The sequence below is a fragment of the Rutilus rutilus genome (genome assembly GCF_951802725.1).
Source record: "Rutilus rutilus genome assembly, chromosome: 17".
Taxonomy (NCBI): Eukaryota; Metazoa; Chordata; class Actinopteri; order Cypriniformes; family Leuciscidae; genus Rutilus; species Rutilus rutilus.
This window is the reverse complement of record NC_140230.1, coordinates 6904273-6924980: the sequence shown is the minus strand read 5'-3', so window position 1 is coordinate 6924980 and position 20708 is coordinate 6904273. Positions and strand designations below refer to the sequence as shown.

The window sequence follows — 20708 nt, the reverse complement described above, 5'->3', positions numbered from 1 at the left end:
GACAAGATTTGCCCGATGCAGAATCCCTCTTTTACCATTTGAAACATTCTGGATCAGTGGTACGAAGTGGTATGAAGATGGAAGAAGTGCAAACATAAAGGGAACGATGAAAATTCATCAAGTGGTGAGTGCTGAACCCAGCTGTCTAAAATACAGAGACATACCGGTAAGCTGTTTCTGCCAGGCTGAAAAGGGTGTGTATGATTACCCATGTTGTGCACTCCAAGAGGCATCTCTTTGCATGAATTTTTTTTTTTAAATCTTGCAACAACTGAACAATTGTCATTTGATTGTTCACTTCGTCCAGAGGTCATAGAGAGTAAACACATTGGACAGTGGTGTGTTCTTAATTACGATGAACAGCCACCCTGGTATCATTCAGGAAGTGGAGAACCACAACATCAAAATCAAATGTATGCACAGGAACAGCATAAACACGTTTTTTTGGCCAAGCCCCAGAGATGTCATAAATTGGTACAGTGATGATCAGGTGATTTGTTTCGTCCCAGTGCCACTACCGGTCAACAAAAGGTCTGTTCAGATCAACCATGACATTTGGGAATACCTTCAAGAACACTGAAATCTAAAACAAAAAAATGGTGATAGGCCCAGCCCTTGAGCTGTTTTGAATGTTTTGTGTTAAACAGCATCAATTTGATAAATATTATAACCTTAGTGTGTCAGAAATATGGGGGGAACAGAATCCGACGGCAAAAAAAAACAGCTGTCGAAATCCGTTCCCCCACTCCCATGATGAGAGGTGTTGATGTAATGGCTTAAAAAATGCTGATTTTATTTTTGTGTGTGGATGGAGCTTAACTTGCATCAGTTTAAAGAATATCTATTTTTGCCTTTTATTATGATAGGACAGTATAGTATCAAGAAAGTTTGACGAACTGGGACTTGATCTCGGGTCGTAATAAGCTGAAAAACAGTGAATGCCAGTGCAGAGGGTACTGACCACTAGGCTAATGAGACTAATAATTTGCTGTAATTTGATAAGTCTTAGAACCTTACTGTGTAAGAAACATAGGGGGAACAGAATCCGACGGCAAATAGTTCAGCTGTCGAAATCCGTTCCCCCACCCCAGTGATGAGAGGTGTTGATGTATCGGCTTAAAATATGCTTATTCTATTCTGTAGCAAACAGCATCAATTTGATAAATGTCATGTAGTGCGTGCTCCACACTCCGCACAAACACTTAATAATAGCGAACATTTATCTAGGTTAACGTTAGAGCGAGTTAACTTAACTTAACTTAACTGTTAAGTCCTCTTCATGTTTAACAAATCAAATTCTGTTGCATTTTATTGCACCAGTTTGAAAAGGGCGGCTGAAACACAGATAAACGCCCAACGCTTGTGGTTTTCTTAAATAAATTTGTTTAAGCTTTAAAATAAATATTGTTTGTGGGCTAATTAATGCCACAATTTGTTTATTTTATTGGCTACTTATATTTTTCATTTTTGTTTTGTATTGAATACCATTTAAAGGATTTGCTGTGCACCATCCTCCCATAGAAAGACACGTTAAGAGCCACCTTTATTTTCTTTATAATAAAGGGTTTCTATGGGAGGAAAACGCTTAATGTGTAATTAAATGCATTGCGTTCATATTCTGGGCTCATCTGCTTTTCTGTAGGATAGTATGGTTTTATGGTTTATCAATAAGGTGTGTACACCATTTGATCTTTATCACTGAAGTATAGCCTATTAAGCCACATTAAGCTTTTTCTTTATTATAAGGGTTTTCCTATTATAGAAGATTTATTAAAGGGTTTGCTGAGATTGCTCGCCCTGAATTAGTTTGGATTCAAAACAAAGCTCGTAAACGCTCGTGTGCCCTAAGTTGCAGAGATGATTTAAGGGGCCATTTAAAATCTTAGAAAGGGTGTCGGATCATGTGCTGTATAGAGTACAGCTATCAGAGGGGGGTTCTGAGAGTGTTGTGCATTTCAATCAAATAAAACCTTATGTTGCTTGTTCTGTTTCAGAATCTATGGGGCAGGATGACCAAATTACTCCTGTGGACCGGACTGCTGAACGACACCCGGAGGTCCAAAGCCGTGCAGAAGAACATGATTTTGTATGGAGGTATCATCAACCTGCTGCTCCAGGACCTGAGGCTGTCCAGACAAGAGAGAAGGCTGCTGCATCTAGCATATAAAGAAATCCACTATTAAAGTCTTCTGTGGAAGGTGGTCTTTCCAGTGGAAATTTAAATCCTGCTCCTGTGACACCGGTCTAGGTGAGATGCAGGAGGAGAGTGGGGACCAGAGGATGGAAGTTGGAGGCTCCCTTCCAGAGCCATGTCCACAAAGGATGCAGCCAGCTCATTCTCGGAGACCACCAGCTTGGTCCAAGGATTATAATTTGATGTGACTTGAGGACAGGTCTTGTCAACCCGAGGGGAGGGGATAGTGTGATGAATGCTGGGGATTTATCTTTTTGTTTGGCTTTGATTCTGCCCATCTGAACCTTTCTGCACCTTTCTGCATGTTGTAGTTTTGAGTTTTAGAAGTTATATGGATATTATACTTTGGGTACGCTGGACTGGGGACGTGCTGATTTTCCCACTTGATAAACTGATTGCTGTTTGATCACGATTTCTATTGTGCCGTGCGGGGCTGAGGATAACCACTGGAGCGCAGTGTAGTGACGTTTTGGAGTTTCACTTGTATATCGCCGTTTGTCCTAGTGGGAGCGTACTAAATAAAAGTTTGTTAAACTTCTTTAAATGCTGCTTTACATAATGGGTATATTTTTCTAAATTAACTTGTCAATAAAGTGATTTTTCCATAAAGTCCGGCGTGTGATGTACCCTCTGTGCTCCATAAAATTTGGTTAAACCTCTTTAAAGAAACAGAAAGGTTTACTACAGTATGATAAAGATGATTGGCTATCAATTATATGTGGATAAAGGCATATTTTGTACATGACTACACATGTCCTTATAAGGCCAAGAAAATATGTCGTTGTAACGACATAGCATCTCGTTATTACGAGAAAAAGATGTCGTTAAAACAACATAACATCTCGTTATTACGACATAAGGTCTCGTTATTACGAGAAAAAAGTCGTTTTAACGACATAAGATCTCGTTATTACGAGAAAATATGTCGTTTTAATGACATAATTGAGTGGAAAAAATATGTATGTGGCAGCGATGCGTCACGTAATTGTTAAACCTTTTAGGCAGTATTACGTCTGTGTTACATTACGTCTGTGGTGTTACTTCAAAACGTATCTGAAATTTCTTTCCTTCAGAGCCATTTAATCTTAAATGTAATGTTTTTTTTTAGACTGTAAATTGGTTTTAATATTTTAGAATAAAGACTATAAAGGTAGCACAGACCATTTTTCCTGCCTTTTTTGTACACATTTAAAAAAAAAAAAAAAAATTTCTTTGGCAAAAATAGGGGCCTTTTTTTATTATATATTTTTTAAATGAAATCTAAATGATCAATGAAACTGAGTCCTTAAAGTAATTTATGTATTTATTGATTATTACCTAAAGTTGCATGTCCCTGCCCATTTTAGAACAAACCAAAATTGTACTTCAAATATTGGTAACACCATCGACATAAGTGGTTGTCTCACCAGTGTTTGATTCAAATTATTTTAAAATCTAAATGTTATTAAGCTTCAATTTTAATGGATATAGAATATTAAACTAATTTTAAATGCATAGCAATACATTTTATTAAAAGAAAACAAACAAACATTTTTACATTTTCTGCCTCATGTTAATGTTTAATACAGAGGTTATATATTTTCAAAAACTTGCTAGTGGAGGTTGAAAAATATTATAGAAAGTCGAATTTACATACAATCAAACTCATTACTTACGTCTGTGGTGATTATCATAAACAACAACAAAAATATTATTCATAAAAAATTGGACTTTTATTATGAAAGACGTTAAATGGCTGCTGTGGTAGAGTGTACACATGGATAACACACCAGTATCACTAGATTTACCTGGAGGATTTCCGAAGTTTTAAAGTATTTAGCAGCATCCAACTGTGGTTTGAAACACTTTGTAACTTCCAACGCGGATTCTCTGAAGGTAAAGCGCGTTTAAAGACAGATTGAGTTGAGCACGCGACAGGATCTAATGTCACTGTGCTCGCGACTGAAGGTCATGATTAGAAGAGCTTCATGAACTCATTTATCACACTATCATTGATGTAGATGTAATGCTTGAGAGTAAATCTGCGTTGTAAATGGTTTTGCAGCATGTCTGTGTTTGGAGGACTGTTGAGTCGCGCGGGGACTTTCTGCGCGAGACACTTCAGCACAGGTGTGTGTGTGTGTGTGTGTGTGTGTGTGTTTTCTCCTTTCATTATTAAATCTGATCGATTGTGCATATTGTCCTCTTGTTTAATATGAGTAACATGATGCATGTCCTGTATCACACAGGCACTTGTGCTAGAATACGAATGCACGCCATTCCCAAACTGAAAGAGGTGGATCGATGGACGGAGAAGAGAAGCATGTTTGGAGTCCATGACAACATTGGGATATTGGGTGAGTGACTTATTTACACATATACAGTTAACCCTTAATTCATTGCTATTTATTAAATGGTGTTCATCTTTGTATTTCTATAAGAAATGTGTTGTGGTCCTTAGTAAAGTTCAGTTTTATAAAATTGGTTTTATAAATCCTCATCCAGTATTCATGAACTACTGTAAAAATGTGGTGTAGGAACACTAGAACTTACTTTCACCATTTCGCCAATATTCAGTGTGTATCTTAATGTCTTAGTAGTTGCTCTCAATTTGATTAGATCAAAATTTGTAATAAAATATATATATTTTTTAAAAGAACACAAACAAAAAAGAACAATTAAAAGAATTTTTGAATTAAATGCATGCACCAAAATAACAATGCACAGCAAAATAAAAAAATATTATTTATTTATTAAATAATTGTGAATAAATAATCTGTATATATATATATATATTAACAGATTATTTGTTCACAATTATTTAATATAACCTTCTTAATAAGAGTGTAAAATGCCACACAAGAAGTTCTGTAAACTAGGAATGATGCAAATTAATCATTGTATTCTAATGGGTCTCATTTAGCTATCAAGGTTTAAATCGGAGACGCGATTAAAATATTTGTCTTATCTTTTTTAACTCCGTTGTGAAAAGGATTGAACCCAAAAGGATGGAAAACACAACACATGGACAAATATTGCATTAAAATCATCACAATGTTAAAATAACCATTTTCGAATTCTTCTATGTAAACCGCCCCGTCCTAGGCTGGATTGTATAGGCCAGGGGTTTTCAATCTTTTAGATGCCACAGATCCCCAAATATGATCATCCTCGTATGAGGGACCCCTTCCTTAAATTTAAAAGGCAGCTAATTTTCATGTATGGATACCAAATTTATACTGTGAAAAGCAATATTATAAATGTGTAAAAAAAAAAGTGTTTCTATTGTAACATTAAATCTTTTCTACTCACTATATTACTGTGCTGTAAATGTTGATGTATTTAGATGTATTGATTTATTTATCTTAATGTTTCATTTTATTCAATGTATTTTTGAGAGATTAAATTTGCCTGGATTATTTGACATAATAGGCCTAAAGGTTTTTATACCATTAAAGCATCCTGCAAGTTTCAGAACTTAAAACATCCTCCTTATTATATGCATTTATTTAATCAGGCTTCAAAAACAGCTCGTTTTGATAATGGAGGATCTGTGACGAATACTGTGAAATGTATTTGCATATGAAATCCTCCAGAGCAAGACATTGAGGAATAGTTATACATCATCACACCATAGGCCCCGCCCACTGGCGTTCAGTCACTTAAAGAGATAGTTCACCCAAAAATGAAAATTATCCCATAATTGACTCACGTTCAAGCCATCCTAGGTGTATATGACTTAGGTCTTCTTTCAGCCAAACACAATCGGAGTTATATTAAAAAATGTCCTGCTCTTCCAAGCTTTATAATGGGAGTGAATAGAGCCTGAGTTTTTGAAGCTCCAAAAAGCACATCAATCCATCGTAAAAGTAATCAATACGACTCCAGGGGGTTAATAAAGGCCTTCTGAAGCGAACTGCAACGCTGTATTCGTTGTGTACACATAAGACATGAGGTCCAATGAGCCGGGACAGCAGGGGGCGGAGCGTCCTCGGTACGCCATGAGTATCGCGATTCGTATCGTGGGTGGTGTATCGCGGTTTTTCGGTTCGGTTCGAATATCGTTACACCCCTACCTGTGTGTCGTCATGGGTCAGAATGAATGTTGGAAATATTTTTTTTGCACAAAAAACAATATACGGAAAAACTATTATTAACATTATAAGTGAACATATTATAATAATTGGTAACACTTTACAATACGGTTCATTAACTAATGTATTAATTAACAGGAACTAACAATACATTTGTTACAGCATTTATTAATCTTTGTTAAAGTAAGTTATTAGAAATACAGCTGTTCATTGTGTGTTCGTGTTAGTTCCCAGTGCATTAACTAATGTTAACAACTACAATCTTTGATTTTAATAACGTATTAGTAAATGTTGAAATGAATATGAACTAAGATTAATAAACGCTGTAAAAGTATTGTTCATTCTTAGTTCTTGTTAACTAAGGTAGTTAACTATTGAACCTTATAGTAAAGTGTTGCCAAATAATTTTAAAAGATTCATGTCAGGACTCTTTTAATCTTATTTTACACTATTTGTCTTTCTACTTTTGGACCAGGGGACTGCTGTATTGTTTCGTGTAACGCTGTGCTGACTGTGTTTGACTGCAGGTGATTTTAAAGCCCACCCTAAAGACCTGATCAGAGGGCCCGTGTGGCTCCGAGGCTTCAGGGGAATAGAGCTTCAGCGTCTCATCAGGAAGAAGAGGATGGTCGGAGACCGGATGATGACAGAGGACAAGCACATCCTGGACAAGAGGATCAGCTTCCTGTACCGCCGGTTCAACAGATACGGCAAACACAGATAGACTGAGCGACAGCTGGTGTGCGTGTGTGTGTGTCTCCTTCATTTGTATCCATGTGAAGTTCATTTTGTGTCAAAAGCTGCAGCTCTGTTTATTAAACCGTAAAAAAAAAACATTTGTCACAATGTCTTCATCATTACAAAAGATCAACGATTGAGATCAAATGTATGGAAGCTTGTTTCTGCCAAGGAATACATTTTTTATCTCACAATTCTGAGGGAAAAAAAGTTTGTATTGTGAGATATAAACTCAGATTTTTTTGTGAGTTATAAATGTGGAACTGTGAGCGAAAAAAAAGAAAGAAAAAAAAGAAGAGAATTAGGAGATTAAAAGGTTGCAATTACCTTTTATATTTGTAAATTTATAGCTCACCGTTCTGACTTTTTTTTACTTGCATAATCTCACAATTTATTACTTGCATTTCCAAGTCTGTATATCACAATTCAGAGGGGAAAAAAATCTGAATTGTAGGAAATAAACTCTGAATTCCACTCAGAATTGCTAGGAAAAAAATTGCAATAATATTTCTTTTAATCCTGTGGTGAAAACAAGCTCACATAAAAATGCTCTACACTAATTTACTTAAAAAAATAAAACATTTCTCATTCAGCCCCCCCCCCAAAAAAAAAAAACAGTTGAGTGATTTCCTGTAAGTGTGGAGGTTCTGCTCTGGGATCAGTGAGAGAGGGAACTGGGACTGGGGAATCCGGTGAACGGACCCTCTGTAATGACCGGCGTCTCCGACTCCATCTGTGGGGGAAAACACAACAACACGCATCTTAATATTGTCGCTATAACGGTGTTTGCTAAGGCAAGCTGATCATAGTTGAGGTCGTGGTTCTGCAGAGTTTGTGTCTTCAGGAAGGTGTGATGTTTTAAAAAAGAAGAGTTATCGGAGATGTACGTCCCCTTTCTAAAGTGACATTGATTCCCTCTAGAGTGTAATATTACCTGCATACACTACTAGTGAAATATTTGTGATCAGTATGATTTTTTTTATTTTTATTAATTCTCAGCAAGGATGCAATTGATCAAAAGTGACAGTAAAGACATTTATAATGTTACAAAAAATTCCATTTCACATAAAAGTTCTTTTGAACTTCATATTCATTAAAGAATTGGTGAAACATTAAATAAATCATGGTTTCCACAAAATTAAAAAAAAAATGAAGCACAACAAACAACTGTTTCCAACATTATAATAATTAGACTGATTTCTGAAGGATCATGTGACACTGAAGACTGAAAAGTCAGCTTTGCATCACAGAAATTAATGACATTTTAAAATATATTCACATAGAAAACAGCTGTTTTAAATAGTAATAATATTTCACAATATTCGTGTTTTTACTGTATTTTTTAATCAAATAAATGCAGCCTTGGTGAGCAGAAGAGACTTCTTTCTTACCGACTCAAACTGTAATCTGTCCCAGGATTATATTCTTTAAAAAGATCATGGCCTGGTCTTTTATACCTGTGCGTCTCTCTCTCGGTCCTTGGGAACGCGATGCCTCTTTCTCTTGGGTCCACCTGCGGACTGAAGAGCAAACGCTGGAGAAGAGCCGTCTTCGTCACCGGCGAGAGCGGGATCTAAAGCCTTTCCTTCATCCTGTGTCAACACATCAAGCGTGTTTAGTGTAGTTACGACAAATAGAGTTGAATTACTTTCAAATAAATCCGATTTAATCCGCATTGGGTGTGAACACAGCTTCATGTTAAAGCAGTTTTTGTTCCTCACCTCTAGTGGGATGGTGAGCTGTGCCGTCCTGTAATCATCTCCATACGAGTCCAGAGTCTTCATCAGAAACCTGGGGACACATCAGCAGATGTTACGCTGTGTTATGACTATGTTATATTGTAATATTAAGACACTACCAAGTGAGAGGGTTCTCTTTACACCATTCGTTAGGAGAGATTTCTTAAATAATACCTGAAAATATAAAAGGGATCCTATCATGCCCTTTTACGAAGTCTTGATTTTGTTTTTGGGGTGTAGGCCTACTAGACTATATTTTCATGCTTGACTGTTCAAAAAACACATTATATTTCACATTATTACAGCACCTCTCTCCCCAGTCTGGCTCGAACACTGATTTCGATGAAGCCCCTCCTTCCGAAATATGAAATGTGCTGTGATTGGTCAGTGTGTTGTGACTGACAGTGCATGATGTTCGGGAAATGTCCCGCCCCTCCGTAACTGAGAGCTCTCCTCTAGTGTAAATTTTAACGATGGCGTCAATTTCAAATCAATTAGAGCTCGATTCAGACAATGATAACGAACAAGAGGACAGTGCGGATTCCGCAGGACGTTTCAGAGTGGTATGATTGTTTTAGGTCATTTTCTTATAGGCCTACATTATAGATATGATGTTATCCACCATTTAATTGTGATATTTGTTAAAAGAAAACTAAAGTTCGTAAGCCTTAGGAAGGTCAAACAAATGAGTTTTGGAAAAGGAGTGGAAAAAACTCTCTTTGACATCGCAGCAGCTCAACCAGGCCTCGTCCACTTTCTACGATTCCACGAGCGGGGATTATTTAAATGAGGAGCACTGAAGGAACGCTTGAAGTTTTAAATATTTGGCTTGTTCTCTCTTGTTTTTGCATGTTCATATTCATGGCAAACTCAGGAGTGATAACGTTTAAAATAACCATCACTAGTGTTTCTTTCTAAAAAAAAGTGCATGTACCTTCTTTCCTTCCTCAGTCGGCGTGTCAGTCTTTGGACCTGGTGAAGGCGTCCCAAAATCTTCTCATTTACCTGAGAACGGGTTCATAGGACTTTTAGTCAAGAAGCCTTTTACTTACATTTATAGATCAGCCAAATATTAGAAATCCATTACCATTTACACATTATTTAAGTTTGTCCATGGAACACAAAAAGTGAATTTATTATAATATTATAAATCTAAAATTTGTTTCAATTAAGTTGCATTACATATATATATTCTACTCACTGTACTGTAAATTTATTCTACTCAATAAATAAAATCACCAACTTTTTATAAATGTAATTCAAAATTCATTTTTATTTATTCATTTATTTGAATCTAATTTATTTATTTACAGTTTTTCTCGTCTTTTACCCCAGTTTGAAACCCCTGGCCTGCTCTAACACCACCGTTTAGGGCAAATGCAAAAGCGGTTCACCTGTTCAATCTCTTTGCACCTCTTGCTGAGAGCTTGATACTTGCTTTTGTCCAGCTCTCTCCTCTCGTCTTCCCCGTCCTGTGCGGGGCCGGCAGGGGCCCCATCATCCTCCAGGAGCTCACTGCCGCTGGGGCCCAGCTCCACTCCACCCGTCTCCAGCTCCGCTTCCAGGATGTGACCCCCAAACAGTGGAGGTAAAGCCAGACCTGAGAAATCCTCCATCATCTGAAGCACAGGAACAAACACAACGATCACTACACAAGAAGTGATGTTCAACAGTTCATCATGAGTGCACCTTCTCACCCAATATTCAGTTTGGACAGTTACATTACAGATAATGTTGGAAATAATATTACTGACCAAGCATAATCTAAACATGCTTTTCTATGACCTCACATGGGTCGTTTCTGTTCATCAGCAGTAGCCTATGATATGCTTGTGAATAAGCTAATGTAATTTACATTATTAAAAACTGTAAGTTTTTTTAGCAGTTTTACTGATTGGGTTAGATTCAGCTCTGTACTCACCTTTAGTTAGAGATGTTATAAAGAGCCGCACATGATGTCCGTTTATTGTAAATACTAAAGGTATCTTTTGTACTCCTCATCCGTTCCGTCTAACGTTACATATAATTTAATCGATGCATCCAACCAAAGCATGTATTAGCCTATGTTATATAATAAAATAAAACTAAAAACCTTCATTTTTAGCTACATTACAGCTCTCAAAACAATGCGATCTAACATAAGACGCGTTTTAAACACGTAATTGACCGTTGAGCCAATCCAGAGCGAATGCGTCACCAACATTATTTTTATTAAACTACATTTCCCATGATGCCTGAAGCACAGGAGGACTACAGAAGCAAACATGGCGGGCAGTAAGTACATTTTGCGTGTTAGCCGCTTGAAACATGACATGTTTTATTGTAGTTCAGTTCGATTGTGTTGTACAATAACAGAATTAATAGGGAGCTGAGGAGAGGTATATAAAATATTCGTGTAGTAAAAAACAATGAATGTATAATGTGCGAACACGAGAATGACCTTGGTCTCATACTAGCTGTGTTTTTCTTTGCTGTGTTTTAAACATGAATTTATGATTTATATCGATATGAGAACTTACATTTGTTGTGCACCTATGACTCCTTCAGAAACATGACAAAATGTTTTTGTGTTTTGTTTTCGATACCACGGTATTCTCAAAATATATTGCCATAATTCAGCACTACTGTCTGTTGCATTTACACTACTGGTCAAAATTGGGAATAATTAATGTTTTTTTATAGGTCTAACAATAATTTTTAAATGTTTTTGAAAGAAGTCTCTCCAAGGCTGCATTTATTTGATAATAATACAATAATAATAATACTATATAACAATAATACTGTGAAATATTACAATTTAACAGCTGTGCTGATTCATATTTTGTGGAAACCGTGATACATTTTATTTTTCAGGATTCTTTAAGGAATAGAAAGTTCAAAGTACAGCAGTTATTTAAAAAATAAATCTTTTGTGACATTAATCTCTTTACTGTCACTTTTGATCTATTTAATGCGTATCAATTGCCTTTAAAAAAAACAAAACCCTTTTGAATGGTGGTGTATCACAGTTTCTAACAGTCCTTAAAACATTGTAATGCACAATATTACTGTTTTTGATCAAATACTGCAGCCTTGATGACCAGAAGAGACTTCTTTCAAAAAAATAATTATTCCAAGTGTTTAACCTGTAATGTATATCAAGTACCACAGTATTTTCATATAATGTCATTACTGTGCCATGTCAAGTCAAGCACTGTAATAAAATGACTTTGAGCACGCTGCTTGGCCCGGTTGTGTCTGCTATGGCAGATCTGTGCATTTACTCTTTCTTTCTTTAGTTGGCAGGTTTTTGAAGAATGCTTGGAATAAAGAGCCTGTGATTACGGTTTCCTGTGGACTCGGACTGCTGGGTGAGTGTGAGATTAATGCACATGATCGCATTATCAGTGTTCGTCTTCCTGCTTTATGAATCTAACGTATATTTTTGTGTTTCACTCAGCTTGTATTCTGCCGGCTGTGAGCCCTTTAACAAAGTACACAGGAATGATGAACAAAGCTGTTCCGTTTAATTATCCAGGTATGTTATTCTTCTACACGATGTCTAAATAGTTCAGGTCAGTTCTATGTGGGTGTTTCTTCAATTAGAGGAACGTTTTGATATATTTCAGATATTGTAAACAACAAAGTAATGTTGTTATTTGGTTATTATCAAAGAAATGAGAAGAAGAGGACATCTCTTCCACTTCTTTAGGAATCCCCATTTATTTAGCAATAACTGTATGTTAAATATATGCTGTATGTGATTCTGTCATCTGTGTTGAAAATCTTAAGCTCATGCATATGCAGTTAGCTAGTTTACCTGTTAGTTTGATCTTTTTAATCATGTTTGTCTTCAGTCCCGGTTCGAGATGATGGGAACATGCCAGACGTCCCAGCGCACCCTTGTGACCCACAGGGGAGAAGCCTGGATTGGCTAAAAAACCTGTGAAAAACCCTTCAGAATCCTGTGCAATCCTGAATCCAAACCCTCCTTTACTTCTGTCTCACTAGATGAATAAAAGCTCTTTATTTAATTATCTTGTTGTTTTTTATTGATATTTTAGCCTTTACAAAATAGGCCATATCTGGTATAATGCTACAGTTTTGAAATGCTTATTGGCTTTTTAGCATCATTGTTAGTATACAGAGATTGACACCTAAAACAACAGAGATTAACTTTGTTTATTGAAGTACATTTAAAAAACAAAAGTCTATAGAGTTATCATGATGTTAAAACATTCAATAGTCCAAAATATATGACTGATCCATAGAGACATCATAGAGACTGATCCGAAAACATCTAGGGCAAGTAGTCATGTGTCTGTCAGGTGGCTTCATAACACATACGCATTCAAATAATAATCAAAATAGTACAGCAAAGCATCCAGACTGACTTGTACAGTAAAGTCCTGCTTTAAATGCCAGTGTTCAGTCGCAGGAGTCTCTGGGATATTTAATAAAAGCACAATGTCAGCAGGGATCAAACCTGCTCAGCCGTGATTACATCAGTTCGGAAATTAAAATTACAAACTAATACAGGCTAACATGCAGTGGAGTCCAAAAGTCTGAGCAGTGTCTGGGATAACTTGAGTTACGTAATCAGATTACTAGTAAAGTAATGCGTTACTTTTTCAAATAAGTAACTCAAGTAATCCACATTTCCTTGAGCCTGAGGCTTCAGGTCACTTTTGGTGTGAAAAGGGCCTTTACATTTGCCAAAAATAGAACTTTGTTTGTTATTAAAAAACAAGCAAGCCCAGCCCAGGTGTGAAAAGTAATGCAAAAGTACTTTTACTTTACTGTAACACATTACTTTTAAAAGTAACGTTCCCCAACACTGAGTCTGAGATGCTTTTCATTTCAACTCAGAAATACGTCCTAGGATTTCAATGAATGAGAAATGAACATGGCATTCCAGATTGTGCACTATTTGTAGATCTCGCGTAAACATTGATCATGTGACTCACGGTCAGATCTTCTTCCATTGAAGCTCAAGGTGCTCTTTGGATTGTCTCAAATCATGCAGAGACACATCAAATATTAAAACTATGATCATTTTTCAATGAATCTTACTGAAATTGTTATGCTGATGCATTAAGAAAACATTCGTATTACATATTTCAATATTCTCAGACTTTTGGACATCACTGTATTACAGTAGACAGTTATATTTACATATATAAGGTTGGAGATTAACCTTTTTTTTTTTTGCATTATTCAGTTTAAGATATCCTTATAATAGAAAAAGTTAATAAAAGAAGGCATCAGAACAAACACCCTGGAGTGGAGAAAAAAAATTATAATGTTTATGAACAAAGTTAGCATCAGTTATAAGGTCTCAATGTACAATCTTTTAAGACAACAGACCTTTAGTCAGGTTAGATGCCGTATTGAATTGAACGCGGATGAAAACGAGGCTGTGAGGGATAGACGTACAGTCTTTACAATGGCACAATGCTTTAAACGTCCTAGATCACGTCATTTCCACAACGCGCATTTAAAGTTGTGGAGTTTTTGTCTTCAGAAAGACGTTTCATCAGCTGAACAATGTATGTTGTTAAACAACAGTACAATCCATTCAACACACTGTAATTTTGCAGCCTCGCGTTCATTCCTGTCAAAAATGTAATGTGGCGCTACCCTGACCAACATCTGTTCAGAAACAATTTACTTAAAACACAAATTCACAACTGAATCATATATTTTTAGGTTAATTTAAGCCAATGGACATAGACATCTCCTCTGTCCCAAGATTATGGCAAAAACATGGGGAAGAAAGAGTTTGGTAACACTTTATTTTAAGGTGACGTAGTTACACATGTACCAGTAAATTATGCATAATCATAAGTAACTAACCCTAACTCTATAGGAAGTACATGTAGTTAATTAATATTACTCAGTACTTATACGAGTAATTACAATGTCACTACGTCACCTTAAAAAGAGTAACAGAGAGTGTTTCATGTCTTTTATTTTTAAATTCAACAGCACTTGACCACAGTCACATCCTCCAACACGTCTACACTTTCCAGACCTTTCTTTCACATCTTCAGATCTCCTCTCTGCACACAGCCTTCACATCCCTCACCTGGAATCTGCTGCAACTCATGACTACAAGCTTTAGTTTGGGAGATTTGGGGTTTAAAAAAATACTTGAGACAGATGGCGGGGTCAAGAGACGAGAGCTGAGAACATCTTCACGGCAGACTTGCACAAACACAACGCTCTTCCAAAATCCTTTCCAACTCTTTCAAAGTCCTTCTGTAATTATACTCCATTTTCCATTCGATTTATTCCCTCCTTTTGACACCAACAGCCTGAATACCTACTCATCCTAGAAAGTTCCAGGATGCCTTGTCTTTATTTAATGAAAACTTCAAAAGTTTTTTTCTGAGAAAGTATCTTATATCATGTGTGTATCAGTATTGTACAGAAAAGAGTAAAAATAAACAATTATTCAGTGCTCAACAGAAGAAGAAAAAATACAGCATATGTGGAATGACATGGCAGCGAGTAAACAATGACAGAATTTACATTTAGATGAACTATTCCTTTATATATATTAAGGGTTGCACAGACTAGTCGACTTTGACGCACTGCCATGACGCTTTAAAGCAATAGTTGACTTAAAAATGAACATTTACTCGTCCTCAAGTTATTTCAAACCTGTATGAATTTCTTCTGCTGAACACAAAGGAAGATATTTTGAAGAATGTGGGTAACCAGACAGTTGATGGACCCCATTGACTTCCATAGTATTTTTTTCCTACTATGTAAGTCAATGCGGTCCATCAAGTGTTTGATTACTGACATTCTTCAAAATATCTTCCTTTGTGTTCATACAGGTTTGAAATAACTTGAGGGTGAGTAAATGACAGAATTTTCATTTTTAAGTCAACTAATGCTTTAAGCTTGATCATGGCCTATAAGGGCAACAGGATAAGAAATATTTGAAGTCTACTTTTACGCTCAGTTTCTAACAGTTAAAATGACTAAAAATAAATGCATACTCTGAGAGCGCTCCACAAGATATGTTTGATAACAGAGCATCTAGATGCTCAATATTGATCGAGTGAATGCAGGTTTTAAACAGCTTATTGTAAACGTAAGTTAATCGCTGTCCTAAACTAATGTGCTGCCGTATTGTAACGCACACATATAAAAAGACATGAAGGAGCAATAGCCTTGCAATATGAATTCAAATGTTATAGGTCAGATTTTCCCCTCTCTATTCCATGTGCACTCATGCGAAATACATAAAAAACCCTTGAAATATTTCATTATCTGATAATGTAATACATATATAACATACATTTGATGTACTGAATGCTAATTGATAATTTATCTGCGCTTTAATCCTATTGGTTACTGTCTAAATGTGTTTCTGTTGGCAAAAGTGTAAATCAAAATTTGCATATCAAAGGTTCAAAGCATTAGTGCATTCGGCATTGAGCATTAGTGACCTTATTCCAGTCAGCATCTGTGGTTGTCGATCAAAGGCTCTACTCTATTACTGGGGCGGAGCGATCATTGGTCACCGTCTTCCTGAGTCGAATATGGGCGAAGGGATTGATCCTGTGAAGAGGTAAAGTTTAAATCAACTAAGCCATCAGACATGGAGCGTCTTAACATGCACTTCGAAACAGAGGTGACTAGCTGTACCTGGTGGGTGATGGAGGTGGAGAGGTGAAATCACTGGACATCTGAGGAACATGAAAACTGTGTCAGTGGAATATATGCCAATATACTCTAAATCCTAGCATGATTTAGTAAGACAGAGAAAAAAGAGAACATCTACATCTACCATAACAAAATTGATAATAATCTTAATATAGTGTATAGTGTATACTGTGTTGAATTTTTTTTTTTTAATGTTGTTTATATGTGTATGTGGTGTTTTTAATATGCTTTAAGACAAACCATGTGCAAATTCATAAGTCGACACCATTACTGAGTATTTCCTCCTTAAAACTCCAGTGAACCAAAGACAGTCTCAAAAACACGCTTTGAAATCGCTGGTGTTTCTGACGTCACAAACTACCTTGTAACCAATCAGATCAACCTGTCGCCAACGTGTGGATCTCTGAGCTGTGTGGGTGAGTGGAGGCGGGGCTAATTTGCATATTCATAGAACTGCATACTAAATGAGGCAAGGGTGTAGAGTTACATTCAAGCTATTTTAAGGCATTAAAAAAAAAAACCTTAAATATATAATTTTGGTGATCAAAGATGAGTTTTAAAGGAATACAGTTGTTTTTCATGCACTGGCCAAATTTGAGATTTTGGTTCCATAACTTGTAACTTTTTTGTTCAAAATTAATTTACAAATTTAAATAACGAGTCAAGACATCATTAATCCTTCTTCCAAAACATGTTGTAGAGCTGACAGGATGCTTTTCACGGGAAAATGCTTACATGCGCCTGTGTTTCTCGTCATATCCGGAAATAAAGAAAAGTTGTTCCGGCTACTTTGACGTGTGTCTGGTGTGGGAGTGGCAGGGGTTAGTCTCATAACGAGTGAGAAAGGTTGACATGGAGTATCTAAATCTCAAACCTATGGGGAACAGAGGAGAGTCTGCGAGAAGGACCTGGCTGTAGCCAGAGCGCGACAGAGCTCGTAATAAAACAAGAATCAACATGGGCTTGGCTTTTCAGAGATGGTGCATATTTAAATAGGTAATGCCTCATTTGCATAACATTTCAGAAAGCTGGTAATATGAAAAAAGTGTCTTAATGCACTGTGATTAGTGTACAGTGATAACTATTACTAATAATGTTTTACCCTATTCGCATGCAGTGTCTTGCCTTATGTAGTATTACAGTCAGAAGAGACAGTCATGATGATGGTGTGTTTTCTGACCCTGTCCTTCAGGCGCAGTCGTGGGCTCATCCTGCTGGTTTCGGGGTTCATCATGCTGTAGGGTCGTGGCCTGAAGGTGCTGACCCGCTGAGATAAGACACTCCTCTCGTCCTCTGAATCCGGAGAGACCTGCTGTAGCTGACCAGCGGGAGGAAGCCTGTCCAGCTGCCCCATGCTGGTGCTGTTCACCTTCGACAGGGGAGGAGGGCTGGAGGAAGAGGGATGAAGAGAAAAACAGAGAATGCGTATGGGAATGCAGAGACAACGTTTTATTTAAAAATCGGCTTGATTATTTTAACATGTTTGGGGTTTTGTTTTCCATACAGACCTGACATCTTGTCCGGGGGTGTTTGGATAAGTCTGTGTGTAGGAGACGGGAAACCAGCCTTTTCTATGAAGGAGAGTTTAGATCATTAGTATACATAACAATGAGCATTTGAATATCTTGAGACTTCTGAGCTGGATTCGTTCAGGCATAACTATACAGTAGCTCTCATAAGCTTGTTTTTAACTCTTTCCCGCCATTGAAGGCAATTTCTACCATTTATGAGATAACGCTTCCCTGCCGTTGACGAAAATTTCTGGCTTTCCCCGTTTTCACTGTTATACGGTAGGGGGCGCTATTACACATCTTCTGAAAGAGTACTGAATCTCCTGATCAAAAAGCATGTGAAGAAGCAGAAACAAGCGATAGCATATGTAAGCAGATGCATATGTAAAATAACACGATCATCAATATTAAACAGCATATACATCAAAACTGCCTAATGTTACTGAATGAACTACAGGACTGTGAGGCTTTAGGGGTGTTGATGGACTCGATCTACTCCATCTGTGTTTCGATCATTGTTCTGAATCTAATCTGGATGTAGTCTTTGACATGAAAAACATGATTTTCTCAGCTTTTTGCTCAAAATGCTGCTTTTTTTATGAAACTTGCCCACATTCAAGTGTTGATAAAAAAAGAATGTATGAAGCTGGAATAAAACAGGTTTTTTTGTTTTAAAGCAGAGGCTCTGTTCTTCATTTTGATATATTGCATGTTCAGATATTCATAAACAAAATATTATGGGGGCCATGAAAATTTTGTGAAAATGATCAAAAATGCTGGCGGTGGCTTGCGACTTTTAAATAATAAAAAAACTCTTGCGTGGAAAGAGTTACAGGCCTGTTTGTACTAAGGAAAGACTGAACATTATTGCTGATTAAGGACAATTATGTTCACTTCACACCAACTGAAATGAAATGCACTCAAGTTATTCTAGGTTTATACCAAGTCATCATTATAAAGCGGCCATGTTTTAAGAACAGGCCATATTGCTGATAGAATGACAAACTTAAATAGTTATTTAGTCCTGCACCATAAATAAGCACACATAGCTAATGTTTTATTGCCCTTGTTTTGTTAACTGATGATTGATGGTCAGATACCGTCCAGTTCGCTCGTTCTGGCCGTAGTGCCAGCCGTCTCTGGGTTCACTGATCAGCAGGGAAAGAGTGTCTCCGGGCAGGAAGGACAGCAGACATGAAGCTCCTCCCTTCTCTCCCTCTGAGGAGTCTGTGGAGTGAGGGAACAGAGCCTCCACACGGGACGGCCCACAGAGAGGCAGCACACGGGGAAGAGTGGAGCCTGGAGAACCACAACCATTGGAAGAGGATGCGTTTAATACAATTGTGAGATTGTGATAGAAAGGATTGTTCTAAATTCAACTAGATTAAAATGTTCATCAAGACAAATTTGTTGGCTTGAGAAAGCAGTTTATCAAGTAGTTTTAAAAGCTCTGAAGTTTTTAAGTCTCAGATTCCTGGAAATTCTGGGTGGTAGAGGGTGTTGCTATGCAGTTAGGATGATGTTCTGGCTGGTTGCAAGGGTGTTGTTGGGCAGTTTACTAGGGTGTTCTGAATGGTTGCTAAGTGGGTGCTTGGGTGTTACTGGGCAGCTGTTAGGATGTTCTGGATGGTTGTTAGGGTGTTGCTAGGCGGATGCTAGGGTGTTCTGGGTGGTTACTATGGTGTTCTGAATGGTTGCTATGTGGGTGCTTGGATATTACTGGGCAGCTGTTAGGATGTTCTGAGTGTTCTGGATGGTTGTTAGGTGGCTGCTGGACAGTTTCTAGGGTGTTCTGTATGGTTGCTAGGGTGTTGCTGGGCAGTTACTAGAGTGCTCTGGATGGTTGCTAGGGTGCTTTTTAAAAATAAACTCCTTTAATGAAACAAATCAGAATTAAGAACAGATAGACATTATTATGATGCTGTAAACAAAAATGTGGACATTTGAAACATTTCTGACTATAATAATATCAGGAAAATTGTCAAAAAAATGTCCATAATATTTCATCTAAAAATAAAATTATATTGAACAAAATCAAGAAAATCAAGCCTACTTTTTTTACACCTTCTTTTTGGATTTTGACATTTTAATGAAAAATGTAATTATTTTTCCTGTAATGCAATACAAATATTTTTATATTACTTAAATTGAAAAGTACAATACCAGTCAAAAGTTTGGAAACACTACTATTTTTAATGCTTTTGAAAGAAGTCTCTTATGCTCATCAAGCCTGCAGTTAAAAAAAAAAAAAAAAAAAAAAAAAACAGTAATATTATGAAATATTATTACAATTTAAAATAATGGTTCTCTTTTTTAATATACTTTAAAATGTAATTTATTTTTGTGATGCAAAGCTGAATTTTCATCAGAAAGTGCTCCAGTCTTTGGTGTCTTATGATCCTTCAGAAATCATTCTAATATGCTGATTTATGATCAATGTTGGAAACAGTTGTGCTGCTTAATATTTTTTTATAACCTGAGATACTTTTTTCAGGATTATTTGATGAATAAAAAGTTAAAAAGAACTGTATTTATTTAGAATAGAAATCTTTTGTAACAATATACACTACCGTTCAAAAGTTTGGGAACAATAACTTTTAAAAAAAAAAGAAATTAGTACTTTAATTCAACAAGAATGCGTTAAATTGATAAAAGGTGATGGTAACGATTTATATTGTTAGAAATGTTTTTATTTTTGAATAAATGCTGTTTTTATGAATAAATGCTGTTAACGTTTTACTCATCAATGAATCCTGAAAAAAGTATTCCAAAAAAATATATTAAACAGCACAAC

General features: G+C 36.5%; 4 protein-coding genes across 6 annotated transcripts in view; 2 read left to right on the top strand and 2 right to left on the bottom strand.

Annotated features, from left to right (window-relative positions):
- Window positions 1-3900: 3900 nt before the first annotated feature.
- On the top strand, window positions 3901-6998 carry mrpl51 (mitochondrial ribosomal protein L51). Its single transcript, XM_084384783.1, has 4 exons — window positions 3901-4069; window positions 4239-4303; window positions 4423-4530; window positions 6795-6998. The coding sequence occupies exons 2-4, from the start codon at window positions 4240-4242 to the stop codon at window positions 6989-6991; spliced, it is 369 nt and encodes a 122-aa protein (XP_084240909.1). The 5' UTR covers window positions 3901-4069; window position 4239; the 3' UTR covers window positions 6992-6998.
- Window positions 6999-7258: 260 nt separating this feature from the next.
- Window positions 7259-10930, bottom strand: tfpt (TCF3 (E2A) fusion partner). Its single transcript, XM_084384782.1, has 6 exons — window positions 10666-10930; window positions 10139-10363; window positions 9679-9749; window positions 8727-8796; window positions 8463-8597; window positions 7259-7738 (listed from the first exon to the last, which is right to left on the bottom strand). Exons 2-6 carry the CDS (start codon window positions 10361-10363, stop codon window positions 7664-7666), a joined length of 576 nt encoding a protein of 191 aa, XP_084240908.1. The 5' UTR covers window positions 10666-10930; the 3' UTR covers window positions 7259-7663.
- A 46-nt stretch (window positions 10931-10976) lies between these two features.
- On the top strand, window positions 10977-12760 carry ndufa3 (NADH:ubiquinone oxidoreductase subunit A3). The gene is made up of 4 exons (XM_084385957.1): window positions 10977-11018; window positions 12023-12094; window positions 12184-12261; window positions 12581-12760. Exons 1-4 carry the CDS (start codon window positions 11009-11011, stop codon window positions 12670-12672), a joined length of 252 nt encoding a protein of 83 aa, XP_084242083.1. The 5' UTR covers window positions 10977-11008; the 3' UTR covers window positions 12673-12760.
- A 131-nt stretch (window positions 12761-12891) lies between these two features.
- LOC311307010 (BAR/IMD domain-containing adapter protein 2) overlaps window positions 12892-20708 on the bottom strand; it is a 35927-nt gene continuing 28110 nt past the window's right edge. Inside the window, exons 11-15 of one of the 3 annotated variants that reach the window (XM_084435693.1) lie at window positions 19015-19213; window positions 17912-17974; window positions 17584-17791; window positions 16386-16426; window positions 12892-16298 (exon numbers count right to left, since the gene is read on the bottom strand). In XM_084435693.1, coding sequence (XP_084291819.1) covers window positions 16226-16298; window positions 16386-16426; window positions 17584-17791; window positions 17912-17974; window positions 19015-19213 — 584 coding nt within the window. In that variant the 3' untranslated portion in view covers window positions 12892-16225. Of the gene's footprint in view, window positions 16299-16385; window positions 16427-17505; window positions 17792-17911; window positions 17975-19014; window positions 19214-20708 lie in introns of all 3 variants that reach the window. The other 2 variants (XR_014630251.1, XM_084435694.1) reach the window with 2 other exon arrangements.

Excerpts from the sequence above, each read along its gene's own strand:
- mrpl51 (XM_084384783.1), top strand. The coding sequence starts at position 4,240 with ATGTCTGTGTTTGGAGGACTGTTGAGTCGCGCGGGGACTTTCTGCGCG. Across the intron at positions 4,304-4,422 it reads CGCGAGACACTTCAGCACAG|GCACTTGTGCTAGAATACGA; the intron begins GTGTGTGTGTGT and ends TGTATCACACAG. Across the intron at positions 4,531-6,794 it reads TGACAACATTGGGATATTGG|GTGATTTTAAAGCCCACCCT; the intron begins GTGAGTGACTTA and ends GTTTGACTGCAG.
- tfpt (XM_084384782.1), bottom strand. The coding sequence starts at position 10,363 with ATGATGGAGGATTTCTCAGGTCTGGCTTTACCTCCACTGTTTGGGGGT. Across the intron at positions 9,750-10,138 it reads GGTGCAAAGAGATTGAACAG|GTAAATGAGAAGATTTTGGG; the intron begins GTGAACCGCTTT and ends ACCCGTTCTCAG. Across the intron at positions 7,739-8,462 it reads ACCGAGAGAGAGACGCACAG|ATGGAGTCGGAGACGCCGGT; the intron begins GTATAAAAGACC and ends TTTCCCCCACAG.
- ndufa3 (XM_084385957.1), top strand. Across the intron at positions 12,095-12,183 it reads CTGTGGACTCGGACTGCTGG|CTTGTATTCTGCCGGCTGTG; the intron begins GTGAGTGTGAGA and ends TGTTTCACTCAG. Across the intron at positions 12,262-12,580 it reads TGTTCCGTTTAATTATCCAG|TCCCGGTTCGAGATGATGGG; the intron begins GTATGTTATTCT and ends GTTTGTCTTCAG.